At 41.5% G+C, this 25,325-nt stretch overlaps 1 protein-coding gene across 1 annotated transcript in view; it reads right to left on the reverse strand.

Annotated features, from left to right (window-relative positions):
• Nucleotides 1-25,325, reverse strand: part of TPCN1 (two pore segment channel 1) — a 138,708-nt gene that overhangs the window by 64,246 nt on the left and 49,137 nt on the right. The window contains exons 9-17 of the mRNA XM_040351920.1: nt 20,793-20,851; nt 20,613-20,712; nt 18,457-18,573; nt 9,784-9,908; nt 9,225-9,273; nt 8,702-8,765; nt 8,386-8,430; nt 7,965-8,021; nt 1,742-1,795 (exon numbers count right to left, since the gene is read on the reverse strand). Of these exons, the coding sequence (XP_040207854.1) occupies nt 1,742-1,795; nt 7,965-8,021; nt 8,386-8,430; nt 8,702-8,765; nt 9,225-9,273; nt 9,784-9,908; nt 18,457-18,573; nt 20,613-20,712; nt 20,793-20,851 (670 nt within the window). The remainder of the gene's footprint in view (nt 1-1,741; nt 1,796-7,964; nt 8,022-8,385; nt 8,431-8,701; nt 8,766-9,224; nt 9,274-9,783; nt 9,909-18,456; nt 18,574-20,612; nt 20,713-20,792; nt 20,852-25,325) is intronic.

Below are 25,325 nucleotides of genomic sequence, written 5' to 3' on the forward strand. Positions count from 1 at the left end.
CCACAAAAGACTTCAAGCAGTCATTGATGTTAAAGGGGGCAATACACGGTATTAAGAACTGAGGTATGTAAACTTTTGATCAGGGTCATTTGGCTAGTTTCTGTTGCCATTATGATTTAAAAATAGTAAACACAGTTAATTGATAATAATGGCTTCAGCCAAACACTAACCATGAGTGAAAGAAAAGTTTTTGTGTTATCATTCATATTCTCAGAAAAATGGCCAAGAAATCATAAATTCTGCCAGGGTATGTAAACTTATGAGCACAACTGTATATACCCTGATCTGTGTCATGCTGAGCTACATACCCTGATCTGTGTCATGCTGAACTATATACCCTGATCTGTAATACTGAGCTATATACTCTGTCCTGTGATGCTGGGAAGGAATACTCCTGACACTATGGCTGGAAGTGGAATACAGGGGACGGAGTGGATGGATTCTATAAGGGGTGGGGCTTATTGGACGTGGGATGGGTCAAAAAGGAAGGGCGGGGTCTAGCGCTCCCCCCCATCCTAAAACTTCACCAGCCGCCACTGCATGTAGCACTACAAAAAAAGAAGAACCGGTGTACATAAGCAAATACAGCTGCCTCCATACACATATCATATTATAATATACAAACAAAGGTTTCTAAAAAAGTGAATACACATATAATTATATGCATTAAGTTTTACTAACAATACATTTACAAAGCTACACGCTGTACAGTAAAGCATCGGTCTCTAAAAGGTTTTAAAATAATGTTAATCGACAAATACTATACAGTAAAACCTTGGTTTGAGAGCATAATTCGTTCCAGAAACATGTTTGTAATCCAAAGCACGTGTATATCAAAGCATTTTTTTTACAGGGTATAAAAGAGAAGAGAGGCACCTCTAAGTGTAGAAATAAGTTGCTAAATGTTGTACCTTCATTAAATGTAACCATATTGCTACACGTAAGACCAATACACACTATTAGTTATCCTGCAGGTTTTTCTCTTTAGGTTTACCAAAACCATGTCGGGCAAGGGCCTGCCTGATTGCATACAAATTGAAACTATTGAGCTTTGACCTCATATTAGATGGTTTTGGTAAACCTGAAGAGAAAAACCTGCAGGAAAACTGATAGTGTGTATGGGGCCTTAGAGGCGCCTCTCTTCTCTTTTATCTTCTCTTTTATCTCTTTGTGACATGACGCTACTCTTATCAACATATCGCTTGTATATCAAGGCAAAATGTATTAAAACTTTTTGCTTGTCTTGCAAAACGCTCTCAAACCAAGTTACACTCAAGCCAAGGTTTTACTGTATTTGCAATTAATATGGAAATTGAGATCTGGAAAGGCCTGCTCCCCCAACTTTCCTAAAAATATTGCAAAGAGCCTCAATGTCCCAGAGAGATATGAATATTGCAAAAATGTATTTATCTATATATATAGCTCCATATTTGGAGCGCTAAGTCACGACTTCCACATGAGGTTTTCTAGGCTTTATGAAGACAAAAAAAGTGCATACAAAAACCTACAATATTTTTCATGGTATAGTTCCTACCTTTCAGATATGATTTACATTTAGTGTATATGCGTACCATTCCAAGAGTATGTTAAAATGGGGTAATAAAAGCTGAATGTGGTACTGTTTTAGCGTATGTCAAAATTCCTTGCTTTATCAAATGTTTTACATGATCTTGTTCACCTACAGGTTCAAAACTTGAGGGGGGGGGGGGGGAATGGAGAATTTGAAAACTTCTGAACTTACTAGTAAGGAAAACAATGTAGCTCCATGGAACGCCTTGAGTAAAGAAGTTGCCCCCTGAAAAAAATATTTTAGTAAAAGAAAAAAAATATATTCAGATGTACAAGGCATAAAACAAATCGACAAATGTAATTTCTAGTACAACAACAATATATAAAAAAAGGACTTAAATGTTCTGTTTATTTGGTTTAAAAAAAAGTACCGAATATTTCCTTAGCATTCTCAGCCATCTTTTGCAATGACAAATATTATGGAGGGATGAGAGAAACCAAATGTTACTCCAGCTCCACTGCCAATACAGAAGTCCATGAACTGTGATCCGGTGCTATAGCCAGGACTTTCAGGCCCCACAAATACAATACTTGAATCAAAAAGGGCTGGCAACTCAGCTGCTCTCGAATAAAAAGTATTTTATTGGTTACATGGGTACAAACTATACGCTTATTATTGAGGGATAGATCAAATACAGTAGATATAAAAAGGCGACAGACCCCTGTTAAAATTCCTGGTTTCTGTGATGTAAAAAAAATGAGACAAAGATAAATTATTTCAGAACTTTTTCCCCCTATAGTAAAGGGACAAACTATAGGGGAAATTGACTAAAACTGCAGAGTGCAAAATCTGGTGCAGCTGTGCATGGTAGCCAATCATCTTCTAACTTCAGCTTGTTCAGTTAAGGGTGCATTCACACCACGATTTTGTCATCCGTTTTTTACTCACGATTTTAGCTTTAAAATCGTACAAATCTGTATGGCAAAACGGATCCATTCACTGCCATTCATTAATTTAGGTCCCCAAGTGCATCCGATTTGATCCGCATACGATTTAATACGATTTAAAATCGTATCAAAAAACGTGTCTGCCCACGATTTTTGGTCCTGATTTGAAATCGTATTACAATCGTGTCCGTTTTTTTTTTATATTGTGGTCAATGTAAATCGTACTAAATCGGATGACTGTGCGATAAATGTACCCGATTTTTTATTACTAGGGTTGAGGGAACCCGAACGGAGGTCCCCGCAAATTCAATAACCAGAACCCTTCAGGTCTGGTATGGATATTCAGGGGAACCCCGCCGTCAATTTAAAACAAAAATGACGTGCGGTTCCCCCTAAATATCCATAACCAGACCCGTTATCCGAGCACGTTGACCTGGCCGGCCGCAGAAAAGAGGGGGGGACAGAGTGCGGCCCCCCCTCTCTCCTGAACCGCACCAGGCCACATGCCCTCAACATGGGGAGGATGTCCCCATGTTGATGGGGACAAGGGTCTCATCCCCACAACCGTTGCCCGGTGGTTGTGGGGGTATGCGGGCGGGAGGTTTATCAGAATCTGGAAGACCCCTTTAACAAAGGGGACCCCCAGATCCTGACCCCCCCCCTGTGTGAAATGGTAATGGGGTACACTGTACCTCTACCATTTCACGAAGGAAGTAAAAAGTATTGTAAAAAAACACACTGACACAAAAGAATAAAGTCCTTTATTAAAAAAAAAACTCCAGCGCTGAAAAATCCACTCGTTCCCGGCTTCCAGCGTTGTCCTGATCCGGTCTTTCCTCTTCATGGTCTTCCCCAGTGACGTAGCAGAGGTACGTCAGAGGGGGCAGGGTCACGTGACGGGTGGCTCTGCCTCCTCTATATAAGAAATGTCACCGCTTCAGCCGCTCATTCGCTGGGCTGTGCCCAGCGGTGAGAGGAGGTCCGGGATGCTGCTGCGCCGGATGGATGGATCTTCACATCGCCGGAGCGGAGATCACCCGACGCTGGATCTTCTCATCGCGGGAGATCACCCGCAGCCGTCGCAGGATCAGGACAACGCTGGAAGCCGGGAACGAGTGGATTTTTCAGCGCTGGAGTTTTTTTTTTTTTTTTAATAAAGGACTTTATTCTTTTGTGTCAGTGTGTTTTTTTACAATACTTTTTACTTCCTTCGTGAAATGGTAGAGGTACAGTGTACCCCATTACCATTTCACACAGGGGGGGGGTCAGGATCTGGGGGTCCCCTTTGTTAAAGGGGTCTTCCAGATTCTGATAAACCTCCCGCCCGCATACCCCCACAACCACCGGGCAACGGTTGTGGGGATGAGACCCTTGTCCCCATCAACATGGGGACATCCTCCCCATGTTGAGGGCATGTGGCCTGGTGCGGTTCAGGAGAGAGGGGGGGCCGCACTCTGTCCCCCCCTCTTTTCTGCGGCCGGCCAGGTCAACGTGCTCGGATAACGGGTCTGGTTATGGATATTTAGGGGGAACCGCACGTCATTTTTGTTTTAAATTGACGGCGGGGTTCCCCTGAATATCCATACCAGACCTGAAGGGTCTGGTTATGGATATTTACCGGGAACCGCACGTCATTTTTGTTTTAAATTGCCGGCGGGGTTCCCCTGAATATCCATAACTTCAAAAATCTTCTTTTTCCCAGACATTATTTAAAATCAGGATCCGATTTTTTAGTGAAAATTTTGACATACGATTACATCCGATTTTGTCACATACGATTCCATCCGATTTAACGGTCCGTTTATCGGATGGTAAAATCGTGGTGTGAACCTAGCCTTAGTTTGACAAAAAAAACTGGAAATCGATTGATTTCTATGCAGCGCTGCAGCAGATTTTGCAGTCTCTAAAACTGGCTGAGATTTGAACCATGTGTGGGCAGACTGAATGTACCAAGTTGAGGGATTCCCACATTAACACTGTAGTTGCGGGAAATAAATTTGCTCCATGTATGGGTGGCCCAAGTCTCTTAATAAAAGCTTTATACAGGGAGTGCAGAATTATTAGGCAAATGAGTATTTTGACCACATCATCCTCTTTATGCATGTTGTCTTACTCCAAGCTGTATAGGCTCGAAAACCTACTACCAATTAAGCATTTTAGGTGATGTGCATCTCTGTAATGAGAAGGTGTGTGGTCTAATGACATCAACACCCTATATCAGGTGTGCATAATTATTAGTCAACTTCCTTTCCTTTGGCAAAATGGGTCAAAAGAAGGACTTGACAGGCTCAGAAAAGTCAAAAATAGTGAGATATCTTGCAGAGGGATGCAGCACTCTTAAAATTGCAAAGCTTCTGAAGCGTGATCATCGAACAATCAAGCGTTTCATTCAAAATAGTCAACAGGGTCGCAAGAAGCGTGTGGAAAAACCAAGGCGCAAAATAACTGCCCATGAACTGAGAAAAGTCAAGCGTGCAGCTGCCAAGATGCCACTTGCCACCAGTTTGGCCATATTTCAGAGCTGCAACATCACTGGAGTGCCCAAAAGCACAAGGTGTGCAATACTCAGAGACATGGCCAAGGTAAGAAAGGCTGAAAGACGACCACCACTGAACAAGACACACAAGCTGAAACGTCAAGACTGGGCCAAGAAATATCTCAAGACTGATTTTTCTAAGGTTTTATGGACTGCTGAAATGAGAGTGAGTCTTGATGGGCCAGATGGATGGGCCCGTGGCTGGATTGGTAAAGGGCAGAGAGCTCCAGTCCGACTCAGACGCCAGCAAGGTGGAGGTGGAGTACTGGTTTGGGCTGGTATCATCAAAGATGAGCTTGTGGGGCCTTTTCGGGTTGAGGATGGAGTCAAGCTCAATTCCCAGTCCTACTGCCAGTTTCTGGAAGACACCTTCTTCAAGCAGTGGTACAGGAAGAAGTCTGCATCCTTCAAGAAAAACATGATTTTCATGCAGGACAATGCTCCATCACACGCGTCCAAGTACTCCACAGCGTGGCTGGCAATAAAGGGTATAAAAGAAGAAAAACGAATGACATGGCCTCCTTGTTCACCTGATCTGAACCCCATTGAGAACCTGTGGTCCATCATCAAATGTGAGATTTACAAGGAGGGAAAACAGTACACCTCTCTGAACAGTGTCTGGGAGGCTGCGGTTGCTGCTGAACGCAATGTTGATGGTGAACAGATCAAAACACTGACAGAATCCATGGATGTCAGGCTTTTGAGTGTCCTTGCAAAGAAAGGTGGCTATATTGGTCACTGATTTGTTTTTGTTTTGTTTTTGAATGTCAGAAATGTATATTTGTGAATTTTGAGATGTTATATTGGTTTCACTGGTAAAAATAAATAATTGAAATGGGTATATATTTTTTTTTTGTTAAGTTGCCTAATAATTATGCACAGTAATAGTCACCTGCACACACAGATATCCCTCTGAAATAGCTAAAACTAAAAACAAACTAAAAACTACTTCCAAAAATATTCAGCTTTGATATTAATGAGTTTTTTGGGTTCATTGAGAACATGGTTGTTGTTCAATAATAAAATTAATCCTCAAAAATACAACTTGCCTAATAATTCTGCACTGCCTGTATGTTCCTGCATGCAAACTGCTCAGAGTACATTTTTGGCGTGCCTTTGTGCTGGAATGAAAAAACACTTGTGATGCGAGTTACGTTATCCAGGGCCACGCAATCAAGATGGCTAAAAATGAAGACCCTAAGGCTAGGTTCACACTGCTGCGAATTCAAGATTTCGCTGTGATTTTGGCCGCGATTTAAGAGACATCTGTGCAGGGTTCAATGTAAATCGCAAAAGTAGTACAGGAACTACTTTTTGAAATCTGTGCGGCGCTGCACCGATTAGGACGGTGCCATTGCCGGCAAATGCCGCCGATTTGAGATGCGATTTGACATGTGAAATCGCATCTCAAATCGTACCCCAGTGTGAACCTGGGCTAAAAAAAGACAACAAGGAGAAGATGACAGTGCTGGGGAGGAATCTAGTGAATATCGCTGAAGGGGAGGTGAGCACAGGTGGTTTTTGGTTTGAGGTTTAAAGGGGTGGTTCCCCCTTAAAACAAATTTCTAACAATACATTTGGAAGACTGCTTACACTGCGGGTAGGCTGGCTTTTTTTTTTTTTTGTACATACCTCGATATCGCCGTTTCATCCCTCGACTTCCGGGTATGAGTCTTGTGGCGGTGGGCATTCCTAGTTGATTGACGTTCCTCCGACCGACGCATACTTGACGTCACGACTTTCCGAAAGAAGCCGAACGTCGCTGCGCAGGCGCCGTATAGAGCCGACTCTAGACGGCGCCTGCGCAATGACGTTCGGCTTCTGTCGGAAAGTCGTGACGCGCAGTATGCTCCGGTCGGAGGAACGTCAATCAACTAGGTCCAGCAAGACTCATACCCGGAAGCCGAGGGATGAAACGGTGATATGCGATATGATCGAGGTATGTACGAAAAAATAAAATAAAAAAGCCAGCCTACCCGCAGTGTAAGCAGTCTTCCGAATGTATTGTTAGAAATTTGTTTTAGGGGGAACCACCCCTTTAAGTAATTTACTTGTGTCTAAGCAGTACCCTGAAATATTTACCCCTCGTTTCAAATTCCTCCTAAAAAATAGCTGTATCTACAGCCTCTGCAGGATGAGATCTAAGGCACTGCTACCTCTGATTGCTAGTCAAAAAATTTGGTGATGACACTATAGAGCTGCTTGCTAGAGAGGATGCTGTACATGAGAACCTGCATCTCCCTGCTTCTGCTTCCTCGACTGTGTGGATATGTGCTTTTTGCTCTCTCCTGCTGCTTCTTGAGTATTACCCACCAGTTGATGCTGAGGGCAACTGTGACATAGTGAAGCAAAACACTGCCACATTTAGGATGGCCACCTCCCAATAGAGACACAGCGCAGAACAAGGCATGTTAAGTTAGTAAAAAGGAATAAATTAGCTGCAGGGAGACCAAAGGCAATACCAATGGCTTGTGACTTTTTTGGCCGTTTTTTTTTTAGATCAAAAAGTAAGGAGGAACTTCACCCAGTATTTTTCAAATAAAATCAGCAGCTTTAATTATTGTAGCTGGTGACTTTAAAAAATAGGTACTTGGCATTCCAGGAAGTGCTGTCTTCCCACACACAATTATTCTCACTACTGATGGATCCCTGGCTCTGCTATCTTGGATTTGAGAATCTCTTTGCTCATGCACAAGATCGCACAGTGCAGGAAGACTGATCCTACAGTCTCTTGGGATGTGCGACACGTCCCAGGAGGATTCAGGTAGGCAGGCAATGTCAACCTCGCCAAGGCAAGGATTGAGGAAGTTGGAGGGGATACCAACAAGAAAGGGTACTCGTTCCCCCTCCTTCCCCAAAAACACTTTATAAGTGAAATTCTACTTTAGGCCTTTAAATATAATAGAATATACAACTGGACAACAAATTATTCCAATAATAAATAATTGTCAAATGAATATGCTGAACATACCTTTCACCATAAATGTTTCAATCAAAATCCAGAATCCATTAATAGCCACTACAACATCTGAAAAATGAAAAAAAAAAAAAAAGAAGATGATGGCAATATGGCAATTTACGACCTGCAAAAGGCTTTTGGAATGCACTTTCCTAATGACTACTACTGTACTGGCACAAACCTCTTCACTGACTGCCAATCATACCACAGGGATTTTTTTCCCCTTTTAGGAATTCAGTATTTAATCTATTCAAGAACTAGGCATACTTGTGCTTTTGTCATGTAATGGAAACATAGCAAACAAACTGAAATGCAACAAAGACACACAGTTACTAATCAAAATAGTACATTTACAGCTGAAACAAAGAAGGATAAAAGATTCAGTAGTAATAATATAAAGAAACATTTGAAAGGTATTTTTTTTTTTACTTACACACAGAATATTGGAATGCTCTTGAATTTGCCAAGATGTTAATGCCTGTACGAAAAAAAAAAAATGGCAACATCTTATCTGTCATGCGACATGAGAACCATTATGTAACGGGCTAATGTAATATACGTATAGTTGTGTCTCACTCTACCAGGGATAGTGCTAACCACTAAAATGTGACAGCACCTGGAAGAAACTCAAGCAAGCACAGATCATGCTCCATTCTTTATTACCTGAGGACTGTTGTCTTTTACCAATACAGTCTCCACCAGCTTCTATGAATAACTCATGATACATAATGTAAATGAAAGTATTTCACCTTTAAATATAAGAAGAGCTGTAGGAGGAAGGTCATCAAACCAATGCTCACGAATACGCTGTACCTGTTATAGAAAAAGTTTCAAGCATGAATGCACACCAATGCCAACTTCACTAAAAGGAAAATACAGTTTGTAAAATATTCTTAGTTGCTGGCAAACTGAATCATGTGCTGCCTTTTATATCACTTTTTTACTCCAGTAGCAAGATATCACCATTAAATTTACCACAGCACCTAAAATGTGTATGGCATCACAAAGTCAAAATGATGGTGTGACACCTCCCCAAATTTTCCAGGAAACAGAAAAAAAAAAAAAAAAGGGGAGAAGTGCAGCTGTGTCTGAGAAACCACAATGTAATGAGTTTTTGTATGGGGGCTACTCCAGAAAAATCTCTCATTTTGGGTCTCTAAGAGATTTAGGAAGTCAAAGCATGATTTAATGTGAATTGTAACAAAACAAATATTTTAATAAAGGTGTAGCTAAATTCTAAATGGTAAATCTGTCCTATGTGATATTACGTACCTTCCATTTCAGGTCTACCACTTCATAGAAATGGTAAAAGTCTTTCAATCTGCAAGTTAGGGGAAAATTAAAAAAATTGAAGTGTCACTGGAACAGGAATTATAAAAGAAAAAAACATTTTCTAATGAGAACACTTTTTCAAATGATATTTTCTTACTGCCTTCTAAGTCTACAGGACAGGATGTAAATTGAAATTTCCCTAATGGAACAAAGAGTACAAGAGAAGGAAAAAAAAAAAGGAAAGTCATTTATTTTTTAAACAATGTTCCCTTTAATCATTTGCCTGTTCTCAGTATATTTGATCCGCTTTTTTTAAAAAACACTTTCCCATGTTACAAAACTGACCCTCTCACATGCTGCCAAATTCATGTTTTTTTCCATTATTCCTGTACTGCTCAAATCTGATCCACATTTGTCCAGTTCCTACACCCACTAGGAAGATTTAGAACTACAACAATTTGAGGTAATCCACATCAAGAAATGTGCCTGCATTTGACCAACTTTCAGAACATGCCCCTAAAATGAATATTTACTCTTTAAAAAACTTGAGCAAAGTTACCGGAGATGGTCTGCGCTGCTCTGTTTCAAGGCCCTGAAGCAAAGGTATCGATCGCGAGCCGACATGCCGGGCTTGTAGTACCTCATCATGCCATCAAAATTACGGAATGAGATTCCTTGGGGGCCCTACAATAACATATATTGCTGTAAATGAAGTGTGAACCCCAAAAGCATAACATCGATTAAAACAGGTTAATAAATTGCTTTCCAGGTTAAAGTGCTTATCTGACATCACTTTCAAAAGAAAATTCATCCATAATTTAATCTTGTTTTTGTTCAGTTCCTAACAAAAAAGCAAACTTCTACACACTGGATGCTTTTACAGATGCTCCTAGGGTGTCAGGCGTTATTTTTTTTTACAGCTTAAAAACACCTCTCCATGTTATTCTATGTGTCCATGCACACATAGGCTTTTAGGAGCTGTAAGTGGCATAGGCGTTTTCAAGCTACAAATAAAAAAAACAAAAACAAAAAAAACAGGGCAAGTGCGTTCTGGAGCAGCAGCGTTACAGCTGTAAAAATGCCTTTTTAATCCGTTGCAATTGGATTTGGGGGTGGAAATTAGAAGAACGGAGAGAAAAACTCTAACACGGCTAAGTGCGCATTGACGCCAATGCAAAACGCTTCTAAAAGCACGTTTTGACAGCTTTATTTTATTTTTAGCGCCCTCTGTGCATGAGGCCCAAAAATAGTTATCTGTGACCTCGGAAAATATATATATATATATATATATATATATATATATATATATATATATATATATATATATATATATATATATATATATATAATTACATATACATACACACACAGTGGGTATAGAAGATAATCCCCCCTCCCTCTTCAAAATAATCACATTTTGAAGACTGACACGGTTTATGTTTTATCCAGCTGTATTTACTAATGCAACTCATAACATCCAAGTTAAAGATACAACAAAATTAAAAAAACAGGATCACCCCCTTGTGTCAGTATTTTGTTAGACCACATTTTGCTTTAATTGGTCTTTCTTTTTTTTCAAATCCTTTATTTCTACCACCAAGGGCTAGTCCAGGTTCTCATAACAGTCATATATAATCAATAACATAACAGACATAATCATTAATCACAAAATGATAATCACATCCTTCCTAGTGACCTCCATGCACCCCTGAGGACACCATGCCGATGTTACAGCAAGCAGGGGGACCACCCCCATTCGCTGTATCTGGAATAGCCCTATCCATTTTCTGTTATAAACCAAAACAAACAAAAAGTCAATATAAAAAAAAAAAAAAAAAAAAACTTAATTAAAGGGGAGGAAAAGGGATAGGGGAACGAGGGGGAGGAAATACCCTGAATAGGTAAATGGATACTAGTTATTGGCTAATTTTGGTTGTAATATTTATGTCTGACCATCATGAGTTAAGCAAGATCAGACCTTCTTCAAAAGCAATAAACATATTCCACTGTCTCCATACCTCTGAGTACTTTTCTTGTTGCTTTTGTGCTAAAAGTGTGAGATCTTCCATCCTATTTATCTCTTCCACTTTATGGAACCAGCATCCAACCGTGGGAGGCAACGTATTTTTCTACCCAAGTGGGATACATGCTTTGGCCACGTTTACTAGATGTTGTACGATAGATTTTTTATATTTTTTGACAGGGATATCCATAACAAAAAAAAAGGCTGTGTCCTCCGGTAGCCTGTACTCCGAAAATCTTTGAATAATGTTCCGTACTTCCTTCCAGTATGGTGTTATTTTGGGACATGACCAAAAATATATGTCCCAGCAACGATCAGGTGTTTCAGGATTAAATGTATGTAGCCTCTGTGGTGTATAGTACCATCTTGTTAATATTTTATAATTCATCTCCTGGATCTTAGTACATATAGAATTTTTTGAGAAACCACTGCGCAAATACCATGTGACATAAAAAATTGCAACAGCCATTATTTTATTCTCTAGGGCCTCTGCTTAAAAATACATAATGTTTGGGGGTTCTGCATAATTTTGCAGCAACAAAATGTCGATCTTAACATGTAAAAGAGACGTGTCAGTATAGGCCCAGAGTTGAAGAGGTTAAACACAAAACACTGCCAAAAACGCATAAAAAAAATGCATGTACTTTTCATGTGCCCCCATTGAAGTCAATTGGGCAAAAATGCACTATGCTGCACCATGTTGCATTGATGTGAATGGGAATAATGGAATTTCCATTGTCATGTGTTGCAGCAAACCTGCAGATGCAGGAGAAGTGAACGGGACCTTAAAGTGGAACTTTAGTCAGAATAAGTCCTGCTAGATCACTTCAGGCTGGCCTCCTTTAGCAGGTGTATATACACACATATATATATATATATATATATATATATATATATATACACATATATACACACGCACAGTATTTATCGCTGGCTGTGTATAACACGCACCCCAACTTTAAGAGGGGAGATTCAGGAAAAAAACTTTACGCAGCCCCCTGCACAGTACACAGACTCCTGCACATTATGCAGCCCCCTTTTATTATGAAGCCCCCCTGCACTCCCAGAAGACCCCAGTCTCCTGGGACAGCACTGCCAGCATACTCTAAACTTAGGGAAAAAAAACACTGCCAGCCCCTTCTCATACACTGCTCCTCCTGTGTCACATACATACACATATATATATATATATATATATATATATATATATATATATATATATATATATATATATATATATCGGCGTATAATACACAGGCACCATCTATCCTTTCATTTTTTTAGAAGGAAAAAGTATGTGTTATACGCCGATAAATATGGTTTATATACAGTTGTGCTCATAAGTTTACATACCCTGCCAGAATTTATGATTTCTTGGCCATTTTTCAGAAAATATGAATAACACAAAAACGTTTCCTTCACTCATGGTTAGTGTTTGGCTGAAGCCATTTATTATCAATCAGCTGTTTACACTTTTTAAATCATAATCACAACAGAAACTACCCAAATGACCCTGCTAAAAAGTTTACATACCCCAGTTCCTAATACCGTGTATTGCCCTCTTTAACATCAATGACAGCTTGAAGTCTTTTGTGTAAATTCTTGGCCTGCCTTGCATGAACTGCATGTTTGAGATCGGGAGACTGAGTTGGGCACTCCAGAACCTTCACTTTATTTTTGGATCATTGTCATGTTGGAATGTCCGTGTATGTCCCATGCGCAGCTTCCTGGCTGATGGATGCAAATGTTCCTCCAGTATTTTTTGATGACATACTGCATTCATCTTGCCATAAATTTTGGCTAAATTTCCTGTGCCTTTGTAGCTCACACATCCCCAAAACCTCAGCCATCCACCTCTGTGTTTCACAGTAGGAATGGTGTACCTTTCATCATAGGACTTGTTGACTCCTCTCCAAATGTAGTGTTTATGGTTGTGGCCAAAAAGCTCAATATTGGTCTCATCACTTCAAATGACTTTGTGCCAGAAGGTTTGAGGCTTGTCTTTGTGCCGTTTGGCATATTGTAAGCGGGATACTTTGTGGCATTGGCCTAGTAATGGCTTTCTTCTGGCGACTCGACCTTGCAGCCCATCTTTCTTCAAGTGCCTCCTTAGGCTTGATAAACACCTTTGCATGTTTAGTGCTTTTGCATTTTGCAGATTTGCTCTGCAGAAAATGTTCTATAGGAAATCATGTTAAATGGGCTGTAATGCAAATCTACAAAATGCAAAAAGAACTAAAAATGCATAGATGTGAATCCAGCCTTATTGTGCATGGTGAAACAGTCACTCCACATGTTTTCAGAGAGTCCTGTATTTCATCTGAAGTTATTTCTGGGTTTTTCTTTGCATCCTGAACAATTTTCCTGGCAGCTGTGGCTGAAAGTTTAGTTGGTCTACCTGACTGTGGTTTGGTTTCAACAGAACCCCCCCATTTTCCACTTCTTGATTAGAGTTTGAACACTGCTGATAGGCATTCTCAATTCTTTGGATATATTTTTACATCCCTTTCCTGTTTATACAGTTCAACTACCTTTTCCCACAGATCATTTGATAATTCTTTTGCATTCCCCATGACTCAGAAACATGAGTGCAGCACTGGATGAAAGCTGCAAGAGTCTGTCAGGAGTCCATAAACTCATTGACCTATATATTTATATATATATATATATATATATATATATATATATATATATATATATATATATATATATATATATATATATATATATATATATATATATATATATATATATATATATATATATATATATCTATATCTATATCTATATCTATATCTATATCTATATATACACACACATACACACACACACACACACACACACACCAATTACAAGCAAACAGATCACAGGTGAGGATGGTTACTTTTAATAGCCATTTAAACCCCTTTGTGTCAACTTGTGTGCATGTTATCAGGCCAAAATCACCAGGGTATGTAAACTTTTGATCAGGGTCATTTGGGTAGTTTCTGTTGCCATTATGATTTACAAAGAGAAAAACACAGTTGAATGATAATAAATGGCTTCAGCCAAACACTAACCATAAGTGAAATGTTTTTGTTTTATTCATATTCACTGAAAAATGGCCAAGAAACCATCAATTTTGCCAGGGTATGTGAACTTGTGAGCACACCAGTACATGTAAAACATTAAAAATAAGTGCCCGAACTGTTTAACCACTTCCATACCAGGCACTTACGCACCTTCCTGCCCAAGCCAATTTTCAGCTTTCAGCGCTGTCGCACTTTGAATGACAATTGCACAATCATGCTACACTGTAACCAAACTATTTTTTTATCATTTTGTTCCCATAAATAGAGCTTTATTTTTGTAGTATTTGATCACCTCTGCGATTTTGCACATTATTGCTATATTGGGCACTGGGGGGCCCTCCCTGGTGGTCCAGTGTGGGCATCCGAGGGGGGGGGCTGCGCTGATAAACAATCAGCGCGAACTCCCCCTGTCAGGAGAGCCGCCGATCAGCTCTCCTCTGTTAGACGCGAGTGAGGAAGAGTCGATCGACGGCTCTTCCTGTTTACATCGTGATCAGCCGTGATTGGACACGGCTGATCACATGGTAAAGAGCCATCCAGTAATACATTGTCTCACCCTGCTTCTGCACATGTTCAGTTGCTCTCTCTTTTTTGGCACTCTGCCGAAAGGCATGAGAAGTAGGCACAATGATGGAGGAAATTTACAGCACACACTCATTTTGGTAGCATAATTATTGATGTGGAATGTATGTTTCTTGCTAAAGAACATTATTTACCAAGTTGTTATGGGTAAATTTCCACTTTAAAGTGGCTGTAAACCCTTCTATATACCCAGTGAAGTGACGACTGGCCTCAGGCGATACACAGATGAAATACTCCTACATAAACTGTACCTGTTTATTCTCTTCTCTACATCCGTTAAAAGCCCAGCATTTCCTCATTTCTGTTAAAAAAAAGCCCAGAATTTATAAAGCTGGACTGAGCTGTCAGAAAACAGGGGACAGGGAGCTGCAATTGCACTCTGCAGATGAGGGCAGCACACAGGAACACAACTGAGAATGTCAATCTGCTGTAGATTCCTCCCCTGTCACCTTTTTTCTCTTGGAAAACATATTAGAAGTGACTCATGCAGATAGCAGAGGAACGAAGCAGCAGAAAAAAATGACAAGTAGTGCTCTGGATTGAGACAGGTACATACAATAGCAGGATATGCCTAGTTCATATTTGATGTCTGAGGTTTACAACCACAGAAACGGCATACTTGTATATTATGGGAGACCTCTTAGTTTGCCGTCCTCTAGAGCTGACCATACTACACTTCACCCAGCTCGATTCTTGGCTTCTTACAGATGCCTAGTGTGGACAAAGACTATATACTGCACAATGCATGCCCAAGAAAAGGGAAGAAGTTTCTTAGCAGAAGAGGCACACTAAGCCTCTTCTACCAAAAAAAAAAAAAATCTAAACCCTAGTCATTTGTTTGAGACATAAGTCCGGCACATAAATGGTATTAAAGGGTTTGTAAAGGATTTTTTTTTTATCCAATAGCTTCCTTTACCTTAATGCAGTGCCGTTTTCATGTCCTCATTGTTAGTTTTTGCTCTCAAGTTGCTGTAATTCTTCTCTGATCTCCACACTTCCTGGTTGTCTGTTTCCTGATGACCACAGTACTGGGAGCTTTCTCTCTGTGGTCACTAACTTCAAGGAGGTGCGATTACTGTGTGTCTAAAACCCCACAGCACCAATCAGTTTTGTTTTCCAAACCATCACTGCCCTGTATTGGCTCTGTACAGCAGAGAAGCAGGAAACAAGCAAAAACTAAACTAGAAACTACAGGTACATTATATGATTGATTTTTATCCATTTTAATTGTTTTTAAAAGGAATCAGTTAACTATTATGTCTCTAAACAGTCATTTCAGCAAAAAAAATTGTTTTGTTTACAGCTCCTTTAAAGAGAAACTGAACTCTGGAAGTAGTGTCAAAGTCCACCACTATCACTTGTGGTCTGATAATTGATAATTATAGGGCATCATGAAACTTAAAAATAAATTACACCAAGTCTGAAGCTATGGGGGTTGCCCTTCCCCCTTGCTTAGGACTCTACAACTTAACTTTAACTACAAATGGGCGAAATATTTAGGTACTTACATCCCCCCAAGCCCGGCGGATGTCTTCACCTTAAATTTCCCCCCTCTACTCAGTAAAGTCCACAGTCTTTTAGAGAAATGGCATCAATGCTTACATTCTTGGTTTGGCCTTTGTAATATGATTAAGCTGAGTATCCTACCTAAGTTTCTGTATCTTTCTCAGACACGGACCATCCATATTCCTTCGGCCTTCTTCCGTCAAATGAATGAATGAATGACCCAGACTAAGTAGACGCCTTATGACGTTGCCTGAATACCAAGGAGGTGTAGCAGTGCCGGACGCATTCAAATACTACCAAGCCGCTTACCTTGAAAGGGTGATTGACTGATGTAGGCACAGAGAACTTAAGCGCTGGACTATTGAACAACTGTATAGTCCGGTTCCCCTGTGCAGGGCGCTATGGTGTTATGCTGCTTTACCAACATTTCTAAAAATTGTCCATGTCAGCTCCTTGGACTGAGTTTTTTTTCAGCTCAATCCCCATTATTTCCCATTTTGTGGAATCCTTGCTTTCCCCCAGGCACAGAGCCTGGCCTGTTTCGGGGTCTTATCGAGAGAGGTTGTTTCCAAGCTTCTCATTAAAATTCTGGGAAGCTTTACAGTTGCTTCATCATCTCTGAACCTTGGATCAACTGGCAAATTTCCGATGTCCGCTGACAGTGTTTGAATTGTACTGCAAAAACAATGACCCTCTGCCTCGTCCCCTTTCTAAGATGCATGCACTACGGATCCCCCCCCGGAAGATTTTGTCTAGCCTTAGCAAATGGGAAAGAGAGAGACCCTGATAGAACCTTTACATCTGCCCAACATCAGATTATCATACATCTCGCTCTGAAATCCTCCATATGTACCCGTGTCCAAGAAACCAATTACAAAATTACTAACACGTTGTTACCATACCCCTTCAATCCTACATACTTTCCTAAGGCCTCAGATTGTTGCTGGAGATGTCAGGAGGAGCTGTGGACTTAGGCAATTTTGGCTAGAGGTACAAAAGATCACCCAATAGTTTACTGATTTCCTACTACCGGAGGATCCTGCCTTCTTGCTCTGCTGCTCCCAAATTCCTCTTAAAACATACAAGAAATCTGTTCTTCATGACATGATTAATGCCGCTAAGGCTTGCATCACCCTGCACTGGAGAGACCCTAATCCCCCCTCTATAGCCATGTGACTTAAAGTCAGAAAGGTTAACACTCTAGAGGATCTAGTTCTCACTGCCCAAAACAGGAGCAATATTCTAAAACTTGGTTATATTGGAACATGTTTATATATTTGGAAGAGGGTAAGGCACTTGTAGAGGCTTACTCTGGGGAGTGAAGCCTTTCTGCCCTTCTGGAGGATGTATAGGTGTTCACCATCACCCTGGCTTTCCTTTCCTCCTGTCCCCCCTTTTTTTTTTTCCTTTCTCTCTCCCTTTCTGCTGTGCCTTTTCTTTCCAGCTCCCGTAGGCATCCATTATCTTCTCTGTTTTTATTATTTTTCTTCAAAAACTGCAATATAATTTTGAGTGAATTGTTCATAATATTTAGTTCCTCGAAAAGAGATGTTCTGTTTAGCACATTATTATTATTTATTTATTTATTATTATTATTAACTTATTTTTGTCCTGTTGGTATCTTTTTTATGCCACAATGTTACTTGGGATTGTACATACTGCATGTGGGACGTTGATCCCTTCTTTATTGTTCTGCCATGATGGATGTTTTACTCATCTATATGTAAATATAAAGAATTTGAAAAAAGAAGCTGCAGTACCCGCTGCATTGAATCGCAGAGCTGGGTGGAAAGGAATGGCATAGGGTGGGCCTGTGACAGCCCCTTAGTTGTATTACCCCCACTGCGGGGGGGACCCGGACAGAGGATTTTACCTAATAAATAAAGCATCAGCACAAGGAACACATCCTACAGACTGAAAGTTGTCCCTTGTGCAGATTTTTGTGCTTTTTATTTTGGCTGCATTTAGGCTTTAAGGGTCACATATTCTTTTTAATAAAATCAATTCACTCATTTTATATTCATTAATCGCTTAAAGTTCTTGTTCATACCTGTGGGTTAACCAGTAGCTGGTAGCTGTGCTGGGCGGCTGTGTGCTTGTGCAAAAGCAGAGACTTGAACTTTTTTTTCTCTATGTCATTGAATGTATCAAACACAACCGCCAAAAGCTGAGGAATATAAAATTAGAACGTGAACCAAACAATATTACCTTAAAACTTCTTAAATAATTAATATAAAATCAACCCAGTTGCAATGCCACATTGTTTTTTCACTGTAAAATGGATATTCCTAAACTGTCACTGTAAGACCTTATGACAAAGTTAGGTATACACTAGATATTGCACGATAAGTCTCATAGTCTTAATATTTCAAACAGAAACGGTTTAACAAAAGAAAACATTTAACCACTTGCTTACTGGGCACATATACCCCCTTCCTGCCCAGGCAAAATGTCAGCTTTCAGCACTGCGTCGCTTTAACTGACAATTGCGCGGTCGTGCGACGTGCCTCCCAAACAAAATTGACGTCCTTTTTTTAACCACAAATAGAGCTTTCTTTTGGTGGCATTTGATCACCTATGCGGTTTTTATTTTTTGCGCTATAAACAAACAAAAAAAAAGTGTAAATTGTGGGGGAAAAAAACTAAAAAAAACTAAATTTTTTTACTTTTTGCTATAATAAATATCCCATTAAAAAAAAAACAAAAAAAAAAAAACGCAATAAGCGTACAGTGTTTGTTTTGCGCAAAAGTTATAGTGGCTACAAAATAGGGGATAGAATTCTGACTTTTTTTATTTATTTTTTTACACTAGTAATGGCGGCAATCTGCAAATTTTGTCAGAACTGCGATATTGTGGCGGACACATCGGACACTTTTGACACATTTTTGGGACAATTCACATTAATACAGTGAACAGAGCTATAAATATGCACTGATTACTGTATAAATGTGACTGCCAGGGAAGGGATTAACTCTAGGGGGCGAGGAAGGGGTTAAATGTGTATCCTGGGAGTGATTCTTACTGTGGAGGGAGGGAACTGACTGGGGGAGGTGACCGATGCTGTGTCCCCATGTACAAAGGGACACAGCATCAGTCTCCTCTCCCTGACAGGATGTGGAGCTCTGCGTTTACACACAGAGCTCCACGTCCCTGCTCTGTCACTGCCGATCGCGGGTACCTGGCGTACATCGCGGACGCCAGGCACGCACATCGGCATCTCGGTGACACGCACGCGCGCCCCCCAGTGGCTGGAGGCGTATATAGATGGCTTCCCGGCAATTAAGAGCCACTTTGTGCGGGCGGGAAGTGGTTACGTGAATCTCAAGCCAACATGAAAATGTTTATTGGCGTGTTCCTGTTGTAGTATACTGAACCGTTGTCGATACAGAGTTTTGCATCATTTCAGAAGAGCCAGAAAATGCTTCTGCTGGGGCAGCCATATACTTTCTTGTAAAAAATTAACACAATGCTACCAGGTTAAAACTACTGGTAGACCTTCAAGTGCTCCATGACGTACAGAATTTAGCAAGAACCATCAACAAAATAAAGAGCCTTCGGCTAATGACCCCTTATGGGCTACCAGGGCTGTTCGATTAAAAGAACTACAAAACTCCTTCGATAAAAGTAAGCAAAAGCAAAGCAGTGTCATTAGAAGGATAGCCCCCAAAATCCTTTAGTTTATTTAAAGCTGTATTAAAGTCTGCAAAAAATGTTTAATAAAAATAAAGTGCCCCCTGCAGGTTTATGCCATGATGGGCTAGCATGCACGGCACATTATGACAGACATACCTGTTAAATGTAGTCCTCCAGCGCTGTGGTGTCATTGCTTGCACCGCTTCCATCTTCACCTGCTCTTACTTCCAAGCTACAGTATGTCTCTTCGACTGCATGAATGGCCAGACACCATCCCCATATGTACGCACGGGAGCCACATCTCCATGGCGCACACCGCGTGTCGGAAATGTGGTATGAGCTGTGCATGTGCGGTTCAGATCACATTATCACTGACAGGCAGGGGGGAGGCATTTAAGAAACTAGGGTCTCATGCGTTATAAAAACCCTGCCTGTCAGAAGTTTTTAAATAAATGACTTCAAATACCACTTTAAAAAAGGTAAAAGTATAACAGTTTTCAATATTTACAAAAAATAAGCCATGCAGCAATGACATAATTTGAATGAAATAATACGACAAGGTCCAAGCTCACCAAATTCATGATGAAATACAGTTCAATTGATAAGTAAACAATAAAAAAGATGCAGGACCACCGGTTGCGTGAATAAGCTGGCATCATGACATCTGGAAAACTATGATAAAAAGGTGTATTAATATCAGTGTGAACAGCAGGTTCTGTGAAATCATAACAGAAAGGTATAAAGGTGCTTACTTGGCAGTAGTCAGAAGAACGAATAGGCTCACAAGACTATTTTCCAGTGTGCTGAAATACTAAAAGACAAAAAGGAAAATTAATCCTCTCTTCCCACGAAATAGAATAGGCAATGCAAATAACATAGTTCTTAACACATTAAGAAGCTCAACTCGATTACTAAATTAGATTTAAAAAAAAAAAACAATGTTAGGGAAAATCATTTATTTCGTACACCATCCCTAATTTATCAAGATACTTCATGGTGGTCATGTTTCTAAAAAAAGTCAACACCAATTTTAGCACTAAAGCAGCACACTCTTGCTAATCAAAAATACATTCTTTGTAGATCTCATACATGTAGTATGCTACATTTCTTTGGGAGCCCATCAGTGCAACCTTTTAGGTAATAGGCAGGAAAAAAACGATGAAACAATTTACTACCCAGCTGCTTGGATTTGTGTAGCTGTTAGGACTCTATAATGATTTGTATTTATACATCATTTGTTTATTGTCCAATAAAGATTTTCCACTACGCTTTGATGAAGATGAGCTCAGATGTCCCCTGAACTCATCCCTATCTGACCTATCAAATCATGCTTTTCCTAAAACAAATCAGCTGCGGGTTGGGTCATTTCCAATCTTGCAGCACACATACACAAAAGGACAGGATGCCAATGTGATTGCCCTCATAGGAACACATTCCCATACTTCATCAATGTCATTGGCTTAATATAGGTGGTGAAATTAGCAGTAAAAAGGAGATTTTTAATACAGCTTACCTGTAAAATCTTTTTCTTGGAGTACATCACGGGACACAGAGCGGCATATTCATTACTATATGGGTTATATGGAGTACCTTCAGGTGATGGACACTGGCAATCTCAAACAGGAAATGCCCCTCCCTATATAACCCCCTCCCATAGGAGGAGTACCTCAGTTTTGTAGCAAGCAGTATGCCTCCCAAAATGGTCCCCCAAAAGAGGGGTGGGAGCTCTGTGTCCCGTGATGTACTCCAAGAAAAAGATTTTACAGGTAAGCTGTATTAAAAATCTCTTTTTCTTTATCGTTACATCACGGGACACAGAGCGGCATTCATTACTATATGGGATGTCCCAAAGCAATGCTTACAATGAGGGGAGGGAGAACATCTCCAAGACAAAAGGATTTAATTTAGAGATATACTCAAATCATAATAAATCCAACTTAGTTGAGAAAAATAATCTTAAATTTTAAATTTAACGCAAAAAAGAGGAGCCCCCGGAATCCGAAGGTCTCAAACTGCAGCCTGCAGCACTGCCTGCCCAAAGGCTGTATCAGTATTCCTTCTTACGTCCAATTGGTAGAATTTTGTAAACGTGTGGACAGAAGACCAGGTTGCCGCCTTGCAAACTTGAGCCATAGAGATCTGGTGGTGTGCTGCCCAGGAGGCGCCCATGGCCCTAGTAGAATGAGCCCTTAATGATACTGGAGGAGGCAACCCTTTCAAGCCGTAGGCCTGAGTGATTAATTGCTTAATCCACCTAGAAATGGTGGACTTTGCAGCTGCCTGCCCCTTCTTGGGCCCATCCGGTAAAATGAACAGCACATCTGTTTTCCGGATCTTCTTTGTAGCTTTAAGATAGGCCTTCATGGCCCTGACAATATCCAAGGTATGCAGCAACCCTTCCTTTCTGGAAGTAGGTTTAGGGAAGAAGGATGGTAATACCAAATCCTGGTTCAAATGAAAACTGGATACAACCTTCGGTAGGAAGGAAGGATGAGGGCGAAGAACGACCCTGTCCTTATGAAAAATAAGATATGGTTCCTTACAGGATAAGGCCGCCAGTTCCGATACTCTTCTTGCGGAAACTATGGCGACCAAAAATACTAACTTCCTTGTCAGTAAAACCAAAGGAATTTCAGCCAACGGCTCAAACGGTTGTTTCTGTAAACTTGACAGAACAAGATTTAAATCCCACGGACAAAGCGGGGATTTAACTGGAGGTTTAATACGTAAGACCCCTTGAAGGAAGGTCTTAACCAGCGAGTGGGTGGCCAGCAGCCGCTGAAACCACACTGACAGAGCCGAAATCTGTCCTTTGATTGTGCTTAATGCCAATCCTTTATCCACTCCTAGCTGGAGAAAACTTAAAACTCTATCGATGGTGAACTTGCGAGGAAGCCATAGCTTGGACTCACACCAGCCTACATAGGCCTTCCAGACCCTGTGATAAATCACCCTAGAGACCGGTTTCCTGGCTCTGATTAGGGTAGAGATTACTCTCTGAGACAGACCTCTACCCCTGAGAATCAGGGATTCAGCTTCCAGGCCGTCAAATTTAGATGCCGTAAGGCAGGGTGGAGGATCGGACCTTGCGATAGCAGGTCTGGCCGTAGAGGAAGAGTCCAAGGGTCTCCCACTACCATCCTTAAGATTAGTGAGTACCATGCCCTTCTGGGCCATGCTGGAGCTACCAGGATGACTGGTATGTGCTCCACCCGGATCCTGCGCAGCAGGCGGGGTAGTAACTGGAGCGGGGGAAACGCATAAAGAAGTTTGAACTGATGCCAAGGGCAAACCAACGCATCGGTTCCGCAGGCCATCGGATCCCTTGAGCGGGACATGAACCTGTCTAGCTTCTTGTTGAGTCTCGATGCCATGATATCCACGTCCGGCACTCCCCATCTTTGGCAGAGTGCTTGAAAGATTTGTGGATGCAGAGACCATTCCCCCGGCAATAGAGTCTGGCGGCTTAAGAAGTCCGCCTGAAAGTTGTCCACTCCTGGAATGAATATTGCCGATATGCAGGGCACATGAGCCTCTGCCCATAGGAGAATCAAGCTCACCTCTCTGAGCGGCTTGACTCCTGGTTCCCCCTTGGTGATTTATGTATGCCACGGCCGTGGCATTGTCTGATTGAATTCTCACCGGGAACCCCTGCAATTTTGACGTCCAAGCCCTGAGGGCTAGTCGAGCAGCTCTGAGCTCCAAGATGTTGATGGGCAACTGCTTCTCTGGCTTTGCCCAAGTACCTTGGCGAGTGCAACCATCCAAAATTGCTCCCCAGCCCGTCAGGCTGGCGTCTGTGGTCACTATCTTCCAAGCCACTGGGCTGAAAGACTTCCCCTTCAGTAGATTCTGAGGGTCTAACCACCAACACAGACTTTGTCGGACTCTTGATGAGAGCGGCAACGGGATATCCAAGGCCTGTGGCCTTCTGCTCCATGCTGACAGGATGGCTGCCTGCAGGATGCGAGTGTGGCTCTGGGCGTATGGTACCGCCTCGAATGTGGCCACCATCTTGCCTAGTAACCTCATACATAGGCGAATAGTCGGTTCCTTCTTGCTTAGAACCAGTAGGATTAATTCCTTGATGGCTTTGACCTTCCTCAGAGGTAGAAACACTCTTTGTTGTTCTGTGTCTAATCTCATGCCGAGATATTCCAACTGCCTTGTGGGCAGGAAAGCTGACTTTTCTCGATTTAGGACCCAGCCGAACTTCTCGAGGTATTGGACCGTGAGGGCCACTGCTCGCTCCAAGCCGGGAGACGAGTGATCTATGACTAGGAGGTCGTCCAGGTATGCTAGGATCGTGACCCCTTGGATCCTTAGCTTGGCTAGGATTGGAGCTAGGACCTTCGTGAACACCCGGGGGGCCGTAGCCAACCCGAAGGGAAGCGCCACGAATTGGAAATGACGTGAAGCCACCATGAAGCGTAGATATCTTTGATGTGGCTGATAAATTGGAACATGAAGGTAGGCATCCTTTATGTCTATGGACGCCATGAAGTCGTCCTTTTGGAGTGTGGCAGCAGCTGACCGCACGGATTCCATCCGAAATGAGCGGACTTTTAGGTATGCGTTTACCATCTTTAGGTCCAAAATTGGCCTGACATCTCCATTGGACTTTGGGATGATGAATAGGTTGGAGTAGAAACCCAGCCCCTGTTCCAGGACTGGTACCTCTACTATTACTTCCTGGGAAAGTAGATGATTTAATGCCGACATTAATGCGGCTCCCTTCTCCGGATCGTTTGGAATCCTCGACGCCTGAAAATGAGGAGGAGGAAACTTTAGGAAATCTAATTTGTAGCCCGTGGCCACGGAAGACCGTACCCACTCGTCGGGAATGCTGGCTTCCCAGACCTCTGAAAAGAGTCGCAGCCTTCCCCCCACCTTCGTGGGTGGGGGCGCCCCTTCATAAGGTCGGCTTGGGGGCTGGTTTTGCTGGTTTGCGAAACCACTGCTTTCTGCCTCTAGCAGCCTGTCCTTGTGACTTGCTGTTGAAGCCGAAGTTTGCTTTCGCAGGAGGCCGTCGATACTGTTTGGCATTAGAGGGCCCCTGCCCAGGGGAGTACTGTCGTTTAAACGCAGGCCCCTGAAACTTCTTCTTAGTTGGCAAGAGAGTACTTTTGCCGTTTGAAATGGTCTGAATGTATTTATCTAGGTCTTCTCCGAAGAGTCGTCCTCCATGGAAGGGGAACCCTACCAGGAGCTTCTTGCATGGGGGCTCGGCCTCCCAGCTTTTTAACCATAAGAGTCTTCTCATATGGATAAGGGATAACGATAAA

The sequence above is a fragment of the Rana temporaria genome, chromosome 1 (genome assembly GCF_905171775.1).
Source record: "Rana temporaria chromosome 1, aRanTem1.1, whole genome shotgun sequence".
In the NCBI taxonomy this organism is placed as follows: Eukaryota; Metazoa; Chordata; class Amphibia; order Anura; family Ranidae; genus Rana; species Rana temporaria.